Source organism: Pygoscelis adeliae, unplaced genomic scaffold, assembly GCF_000699105.1.
Source record: "Pygoscelis adeliae isolate BGI_AS28 unplaced genomic scaffold, ASM69910v1 Scaffold168, whole genome shotgun sequence".
NCBI classification, from domain to species: domain Eukaryota; kingdom Metazoa; phylum Chordata; class Aves; order Sphenisciformes; family Spheniscidae; genus Pygoscelis; species Pygoscelis adeliae.
Genome location: NW_008825566.1, coordinates 2,625,237 through 2,634,557, shown reverse-complemented (window position 1 = coordinate 2,634,557; position 9,321 = coordinate 2,625,237). Strand labels below are relative to the sequence as shown.

The 9,321-nt window shown below is 37.4% G+C and overlaps 1 protein-coding gene across 1 annotated transcript in view; it reads right to left on the bottom strand.

Moving 5' to 3' along the window:
* The window catches only part of NOL10 (nucleolar protein 10), a 55,203-nt gene that overhangs the window by 44,462 nt on the left and 1,420 nt on the right, over window positions 1-9,321 (bottom strand). The window contains exons 2-7 of the mRNA XM_009332506.1: window positions 8,984-9,029; window positions 8,093-8,191; window positions 7,242-7,319; window positions 5,375-5,412; window positions 1,414-1,550; window positions 621-686 (exon numbers count right to left, since the gene is read on the bottom strand). Of these exons, the coding sequence (XP_009330781.1) occupies window positions 621-686; window positions 1,414-1,550; window positions 5,375-5,412; window positions 7,242-7,319; window positions 8,093-8,191; window positions 8,984-9,029 (464 nt within the window). The remainder of the gene's footprint in view (window positions 1-620; window positions 687-1,413; window positions 1,551-5,374; window positions 5,413-7,241; window positions 7,320-8,092; window positions 8,192-8,983; window positions 9,030-9,321) is intronic.

The following is a 9,321-nucleotide window of genomic DNA, read 5'->3' as shown; positions in this document are numbered from 1 at the left end:
TTTTCCTGGGTTTTTTTTGCTGCTGCTCAGTTTCTGTAATAATGCCTGTCCAAATATTCCTTCGTCCATTAAACTATCTTACCCACTGAGCAGCAGCTGTTGCCCACCAACTAGCCACTTTATCTAGTCAAGTCTGTTCTTCTCATCTGCCTCTCCCACAATAAAAAAAGCCCAGCTCCTGCTCTGGTAGGGTTTTCAAAAGAATCAGACACACGCTGGGGATACAAAAATTCTCTTTGGGCTACTCCAAGAGCAGAAGGACAAAGACATGCCTGGGAAAGTATATACCCTGTGGGTAGATCTCTATATGATGGATAAATTGAGCAGTAATGGCAAAGTTTTAATGAAATGCTCTTAAGATCACATTATATAGTACCTACTACAAGTTTATATTAAGCAATTTTAAAATATCCACAAAAGAAAACTCAATTAAAACACAAAAACTAGAACAAAGAATTACAGAACATAAAATGAGGCTCAGACTCAGCATATGTTCCTTTTCAACGCTACAATGCGTTTGGGCAGTATTCAGATACAGTACCGATGGTGAGCATGCTAGTAGTTTGCTTCCACCTGGTGGAAAGAAGACAGACAGACGTCATGCATTACAGATAACTTACGAAGCGTCAGTTTGCAGGGAGTTGAGAAACCTTCCTTGTTCCAGATTTAGCCTGTATACTTCAGAACTACAAAGAAAAATCCAAAATTACTCCTTTCTCTTAGAATACTAAGGTAGGAGGAGTTATAAAGATTCTTGCTGACAGCCTAATTTTACCAAATACACAATTTTCAGACTTCACATTCTAAAACATATCTGTCCTTCAGTGTTAAAAATACAGAGAAAAATATGCACGTTCACCAAAGATATTTATGACACTGCAATATCCTACGAATTACTCTTTTTCCAGGGAAAAGAGGCATTAATTCCTTTCTTAATATCTTTTAATTTCCTATGACTTACGTTACATCTTGAATTGCTACTTACTTTGTTTGAAACCCCAAAGACCTAATTTTATTTTTACTATGTCTTCTCACAAACTCAATTATTTTATGTGATTTGACTCACACTTTAACAGCAACAAAACACCAACCAGGACAGAAAAAGTTATTTAATATTCTTTACTTAGATGCTAATCACTTTTTAAAACAGTACACTGAATTGCAATTTTTATAACAAATTTGCAAATACATGATGTACCTGGCTTAAGAATCAAAGAAAAAAAGTCTTAGTACAGGAAACAATGAATCTTAGTCTTCCTGCATTTTCCACTCTCCACAAACTGTCTCCATTATTAATTTGGAAGGAATTGCCACTTCTTCTAATTTTTAACTTTTCTGGTATTTTAATATTAATTTTATTCTTGGAAAACATCGCTAACAAAAGTGAAACAAAGTAATCCACTTAATCAATACCTTGCTCCTACAAAATACAGGTCACACGATGGATAGTGATAAGAAAAATCTCTACCAAATTTTGGTATTCTTGTCCTGTAGTAATGGCCGTGTTGCGAATGAAACTCCACAAATCTGTCACACTGCAAGAAGACAATCTGAAAATAAAATAGAAAGAACTGAAACATACAGAAGCAGACAACAACCTCCTCAACTTGTCTTACAGCACAAACTCCAGTGATTTTTTTCAAGCTCACACAGGTTTATCACAACCCATTTAAACCATTTCTACTAAAATGATAGACTCTACTAGTGCCTCATCATTCTCACTAGCCACAGCAAAGTGCTTTATTAATAACGAATAAATGAATATTCACAAGAGTATATGCGATACCCTGAAAGTGACTCTGCAACCAGAAGCAGTACAGTCATCTCGGTGTTATGCTGCACCAAAATTAACATGTACTTCTTTCAGACACTAGAGTTAATAATAATTTCTTCCAGGTACAATGCCACGCAGACACCAATATGTTCACAGGTACTAAGCACGTGTACTATACATCCTGATGCACGGCAGCGTTACAATAAATGACACCAACGACCTTTGTGCATTTTTTTTGTTGTTTGCCAACTGAATAAGCACATTGTTCCTTTCTGAAACTTAGACAAACATCTCAGTCCTGGAAGAGCCCACAGGGAGGCATTACTAGAAGGCTAGATCTATACTAGTAAATAAAGTAAGTCAGAACCTGCCCCTATAGTCCTGATGGCAAGTTAACATGGTACAACTCATATCCATATGCGGGAATTCTTCCCGCTCCAACAGAGACAGTATCATCCACACAATCCGTTACACTCATGCTGCACCTCAAACCGTGCCCAGGCACTGTGTGATAGAGGAACAGTTGGCCTGGCCCAAACTCATGCCACGATGCATGCAAACAATTAAATTAGCCTGCGATTATCCATATAACTCTTGACTCTGAGCCTCACCCCTATTTAGCTCAGATTAGAAAAGTGCTAGTTTAGTTTATAGTATAGTCCATGCATCTTCTAAAAGTAGTAGATAATGAAGATTTTAAATTTCCTACTGCTGGACTACATTGTTAGCAATGCAAATAAGGATGAGAAGCTCAGGAAAGGCGAGGTACAAAAGTTATTTTGAATCGGTCATCTTTATTTATGTATCTGTATATTCTTCCCTTACGAGGCATGGAGAAAGTACTAACCTGGACTAGTACTTCATGCCTCTATTTAACATTAAGTCCCCCCTTGCTTATGCTTTTTCTGATATCAGAAACCCTAGTGTTTCAACTTTTATTCATGGACTCGCTCATCTTGGTCCAAGACCAAGTAGAGTATCATCTTTCGGAAGCGTAGCTACGATTTCATACGAGATTACAGATGCAGCTGCACAGTTGATGTTATACAATGATGTTTTTCATATACATCCCAATCAATCCTTTGCGTGCCTAATGCCTTTATGCTTTCAACTAGAGGTTTACAACAAGCAAAGCTCTTTACTTATTTATTTGAAACAATGCCCAGATCAAATCTTTTCTCTTTCATGATTGCTAAAGAAGAAATGTCTGCATCTTTGTGCAGTACAGAAGCTAAATAAACTATGAGAAGAACAAAAAAATAAACCGTTATTTCATTTAAAAATACCAGTATCACATTCTCTTACTTCACTACCAGTAAGCCATCAAAAACCTGTTACCAGGAAGAGAGAAGATGCAGTTTGCTTTCAATGAGAAAAGTGAATTTTCTCACCCACCCCACCTCCAAAAAGATTTTAGCAAGTTTTTGGTAGTTGCCAAATGCAACCAAATATTCTGCTAATGATTGCCTTACGTCTAATAATTTTCTGTTTTACGATAAATTTCTACAATATTGGACTTGAAGATATTTGTGTCCTCTTTCATTAGCAGTGGATACAACTCACTGTAAATCATGTTTGTCTTTCCTTCATGCTAAATTAATTTCGGTCACTACAACCTCAGGGTAGCAAAAGCATAGCGACCAGTGTGTGGCAAAAATACTAAGCAGAAATACATGTCTTTTTGCAAAAGGCTGTGGAAAAAAAGATACCACTCTCTCCTAAGTCTGAAACTTAGTCCAAGTCTAAAACTTTTCAGTCTAAAACTTAGGAGAGCACAGGAATGTTACTGGCCTTATGGATACCAGTATGAATGCAAGCCAACAGCGTTGCACTGTGAAAATGCAAATAAGCCTCAAAAGGCGATCTTAGGAGGATAGCGGGAGCAGACAGGCAAGAAGCTATTTTCCCTGCACTACTAAAGCATGAGTTGGGCCCCCCAATTCAAGAGGGATGTTGGGAGCATCAAGAGGGCTACCAAGACAGACAAGGGGCAGAACACAAAACGTACAAAGAAAGGTTGGAAGAATCTTAGCTTGTTTAGTCAGGCAAAGAGCACCGTGTAGGACAACCTAACAGCGGCCAGCAACTGAAGTGCAGTTACAAAAATGACAAGAGTCAAACTCTTTGCAGTAGCAACAGTGAAAATTTCATATTTTCCTGGGCAGGAAGGAAAAATTCCTTATGATGAGGTAGTGCACCATTGCAACAATTTATTCAGTGAATTTGTGGAACCTCCACGTTTGCAGTTTTTGACAGTCCTGTTCAAGCATTAAAAGACATCTGGAGGTCCCCTTCCAATCAATATTTTTATGATTCTAAGCATTTCAAGTGTAATTTCTCAAATATTGTTCCCTCTAACATGTTCAAAACATTATGACAGCTACCTGAAATTAGTTTTCTTTCTAATGATTTGGTAAGTTTTAGGAAAAGAAAATTGAAAATAAGGTTGTATTAAGTTGTGAAAGTAGGGCTTCACTCTGAAATATAGTACCAGTTTCAGTTGAAAACATGCACAAGCCTTACTGTTCGTAACCAGTCAGAAACATATTTGCCAACACAATGTGTTCCTCAGTCTCCCAAATAACTGTTTGGTCTGTACAACCAGAAACATTCTCCCACAGACAGACAAGTGGGAGGCTACTGTACTGTATCAGTCACCACCTTCTGCTACTTGAATTAATGCACATTCTTGGAAATCTCACAGGGGAAAAATTTTGAAAAGACTAAAGCTAGAAGGCTAGATGATAATGTCTCTGACCAAATAGAAATATTTATTAGAACAAACCTGTACGGGAAATGCTAAGGTTTCTTCTCAGAAAAAAAGTATTAAAATAAACACTTAAAAAAAAAAAAGGCTTGTCCTAATGAAACCAGCAAAATTATATGCTTAAATTTTGTATTTAATCTGGAACATAACACCTTGATGAATCAGCAAAGCAAAGTTTACAGAAAGAGGTAACATCTTTTATGACACCAACTGCTGCAGCTGGAGAAAACAGATGAGCTTTCAAGCACATAAACACTTTTCTAGGTGTTAAACAGAATTAGAAGTGGACCGTATTGGGCCTGAAAAAGGGCTGATGGTCCTAAGAACTCAATGTTTCCTCCAGGTACAGCACTTTTGGGGGGAGGGGGAAGACATTACTTCTCTTCACAATTTTTGCCTCATTCATACGCTTATGATGATCATGGCTACAACAACACTGGCAAATCAGGCTATTATCTATAGCTATCCCACCTCTCAAAAATGGTGTATCTGTGTATCACTCATCACAAGGGACTGTAACTAAATGTCACCCTAGAAAGAATAACTAATTCCATTTCTCACATTATTGTTTGTAGGGTAGATCATTATTTGAAGTTTTTCTCTAGTACAGACAAAATACTTTAAAAGTGATAAGGCAAATTATAATACAAAGAGACAAAGAAAACAAACAACATTTTGAAAGCACAAAAAATGTTTATCCTGTTTGCTTTTCTAAAAAAACTTTTCTGTTCCAAAAGTTGTGTTGATTGACTGCCTTTACTATATATGAAAATGCATTTTAATATACATATTAAACAATTTCTTCATTTATACATTGAAAACATTAAACATACCTTTGAGTAATCATCTGATAAAATCTCAAACGTAACCACTAGAGGAGAGAGCAAGAGAATTTTAAGTCAAGTAAGTAAGCAAACTTATTTGCAAACATTGGCAGAAATCCTGAAAACATTTACACTCATGCTAACCTTTAGTCATATAAGTATTCCCCACAGGTGTCAATGCATAATGCAGGCATTGTGATAAAATCTTTAATTATATAACTTTATTTGCAAAATAGTAAGTAGTTTTCTAAAACTTTAGAAACATATGAAGAATCTTGTAATCTTTTTATCGTTCTTGTATACTTGACACGTTCCTCAACACAATGCTCAACCATGTATTTATTGACTCGGGGAAGGTCTAATCAAATGGTTTTCAGTGAGTGTGTGGTCCATGGACCTTTGGTAATCCGTCAAAGATGATAAAAAATGACATGAGTTCGGATATACCACGCACAAATCTGCACACATGATCTTTCTAAGGGGTCGGCACTTCCACAGAAAAAGTTTTAAGGCTCAAAAAAAAAAATCACACATTTGAAAGCTACTATCCATGCTGAACAATGCAACGTATTGAACTTTGCCTAGTTTTAAATGAGCTGGGTTGGGTACATTAGGGAGTAGCTGCTTCAGCTAAATTGGTTCCATTTAAATGAGGTAGCTCATTACCTGAAGTGACTCTATGCTACATTTCAAATTAAACATACTTTTGCACTCTAGTAAGATGCCAGTCCAAAAAAATTTACTTTAAGCTTTAATTACCAGCAAGCATTTACTATTACAATGGCTCCTACTCTTCTAAAGCGGCTCTCACTCTTGCCATACCCTCCTCCCCCCAGCCTCTCTGAACCCCTACCACCTCCCTTCTTACTATGTCGTAGCACCGTCCCTTCACCCTGTGTGACTCCTTGTAGTCCTGAGGCACAGGGTAAAAAAACACTACCATGCTCTAGTCCCCTTTTCCTGACTTAATTCAGTAGTTCTCAATTTTTATTTTTCACATCACTTTCACACACATCACAGTTGGACCAGTTTCATTCTTCTGCAATGATGTAGGACTTCTGCCACTCTATGCTTATTCCCTCACTGCTTTGGTCACCTCCGTATCCCAGTTTTCAGCCATCAGTCTTCTAACAAAAAACAAACCAAACCAAAAAAACCCACACACCGTTCCCCAAATCTATGCACCCTAAAACTCAGAGCCACAGCAGCTCTGACCTCCTCTTCTAGTCTAACTGCCAGCAGATTCTCCCTTCCCCATTGTCTAGATGGCTCCTTGCTTTCCTCACCATAGTTGTTCTCACTCCAAATTAGTAGCAAACAAGGTGTAATTAGGGCCTTGGCCATGCTACCATCTATCCCTAAGTATCTTGCTTCCAAGAAAACAACCAAACCAAACAAACAAAACCACTCTCAGGGAATTCTCTTTACCCTATAACTCACCTACTGAGTTTGGGCTCCAATGGGAAAACAGCGAAAACTCATTTCAGCAACGATGGTGCAACCACAATGCGTCCTCCTACCTTACTGCTTCACAGACGAGGAAAGAAGGGAGAACTGACCGCTACCCAGCCATTGCACCCACACAGTGTTCCCCAAACAGAGCGCAGCCTTCAGCCACATTCACCCTCCGAGCCTTGTGCTTACTGGCTCAAGATAAATCTTATATTCCTCACACCGCTCCGAGAGGAAAGAACTTTGAAGGAGGAGGAAATGGGAAAAATACAGAGGCAAAGACTAGGTGACCTTTTACTCTAGATTCCTGTGTTCCCCAAAGTACATTCTGTCCCCTCAGCACAGGGAGAGAAATTTCTACTTGAGTCCAACCTGAATTATGTATGAAAGATACCTTGTACTAACAGCTGTAGCTTATACTAACCTTCAGAATCTAAGCATCTTTCAAATTTCTGGGATAACTGATAGGTATCAAAACAGCGGATCCTTGGCTTATAAGTTCCTGAAAAAACAATTTGATCTTTAATAAAAAAATTAAACAAAAAGATAACATTAAAGCCATTAAAGCATTTTTTTTTAAATATAATGTCTTGCATATACAGGCTTTACTGCATTTCAACTGTAAGTATTCTGATCTTACCAAAGTCTCTGTGACTGAAAAAACACGCCTTTTAGTAACATAACCTCATGGCCTGTTTTATGTCTTTGGTGCCTGAAAGCACCCTACTTGTATGTAGGTTCTTCTGATTACCAGATACATCATACAGAATTGAATACCTTCCAGTAAGTCTGAAAGACCAAGTCTCCTTATGCTATTAATGCCTACTAAAGTATTCACGTTGGGATCCTGCTTTGACAGTTACAAAATGTGGCATTATCCTCCATCCTTTAAAACAACAGTCAAACAATGATGCTCGGAAGTTATTTAAGGCGAATTTATGTACACACAATGAAAATAATTAAGAACTTAGTTCTTAATTGTATTATAAACCCCCGGTGGCAGGGGGATTGGACTAGATGATCTTCAAAGGTCGCTTCCAACCCAAACCATCCTATGACTCTGAGAACATCTGCATTCTAAGAAGAAGTGTTTCACAATACCACTACCAAGACAGCCACTCTATCGCATCTTAAGAGTAAGCTTCCAAAACTCTGTCCAATGCTACATTTAAAAATGAACCCTTATCAGTTCTACCTGAAATACTAAGTCATTCTGCAATCAAGATTTTCTAGCACTTTTGGCCTCTGCTACAGAGAGGCACTTTGTTAACTCACCAACTGCCATAATATACTGTCCATCTCTCGATACCTTAATCTTTGTGCTAACTGTGGGCATTTCAAAGTCTTGAATAAGCTCAATTCTTCTACGGATATCTATAAAGAAATAAAAGAAAACAAAATAATTTTTTAAAGGTAGCACTATTGTATCAGCCCAAAAAACTGTAATGGTTTCTTATGGAAGCACGTTGAGTCAATTGAATATAGGGAATATCTTTTAAGATCTTTTAAAATATAAAGATCTTTTAATTAACGCATGTTATAAGCAGATTAATACAGTCTGTTAATGCTGAGATACAGGCTACCTCCATGCAAAATAAATGCCTATTCTGAGGGGGTAACTATGTAACAAATTATTCTATAATGTAATAGCAAATATTTATCACACATTTTACACAACTAAAATGTTGTATAATATATTCCATCCTCCTGTTAATTCTACGCATGTTTGGTTGGTTGAGGTTTTTATACAACCCTTCTTATGGTATGTAAATAGCCATATTTTATTTTGGATTACAAGTTCAGGCTAAAATTATGATGTTCCTGCACTCTAACATGAGCATACTACACATAGAGGAGTTTCTAGTTGGACTTTACCGTAAGCTATACATGGAATTCATCCATCACGTTTCTGTGCAATCTACAACCCCAATATTTAATGCCTGAAATTTGAAGCAATATTGGTAATATTCTATTTATATAAAGCTGTGTAGGAAGTTGAAGTATGGCCTTCTAACCATAACTCTTTATAGCTTTAATTTTGTAGTTTTTAAAACAAGAGCTATGCGTAACTTCTTTGTATCAGTCAGTAAAGCGTCTCCCTCTGGACGCGCGTGCTGTACATGTGCAGCCGAGTGCTACCGAGGACCCTGCGACGGGAAAACTCACCCACATCTTTCTTCTGTAAAGCTCTTTTCTTCCTGTCTGAAAGCCACTGTAAGAAAATACATAAATCAGTCTTGAGCTTGTTACGCATAAAGGAACAAGAGAATTGCTTAAAGCTTATCCAATTTTAAAGTATAAGAAATTCTGGCCATTAATTCTTTTTCTCTTGATTATTTTAAAGTTTCCACTGGTAAGTTTAACCATCCCACGTCAAGAAAACTTGAGCAGTGTTTTTTAAGGGTCTGTGGAATAACGCACCTGCAGTCAGAGACACGCATTCAAGCTGCCTTTTTAGTTTAAAAAATACTTCCCGCTGCTTTTCGCGAACGATCCGCCCGCAA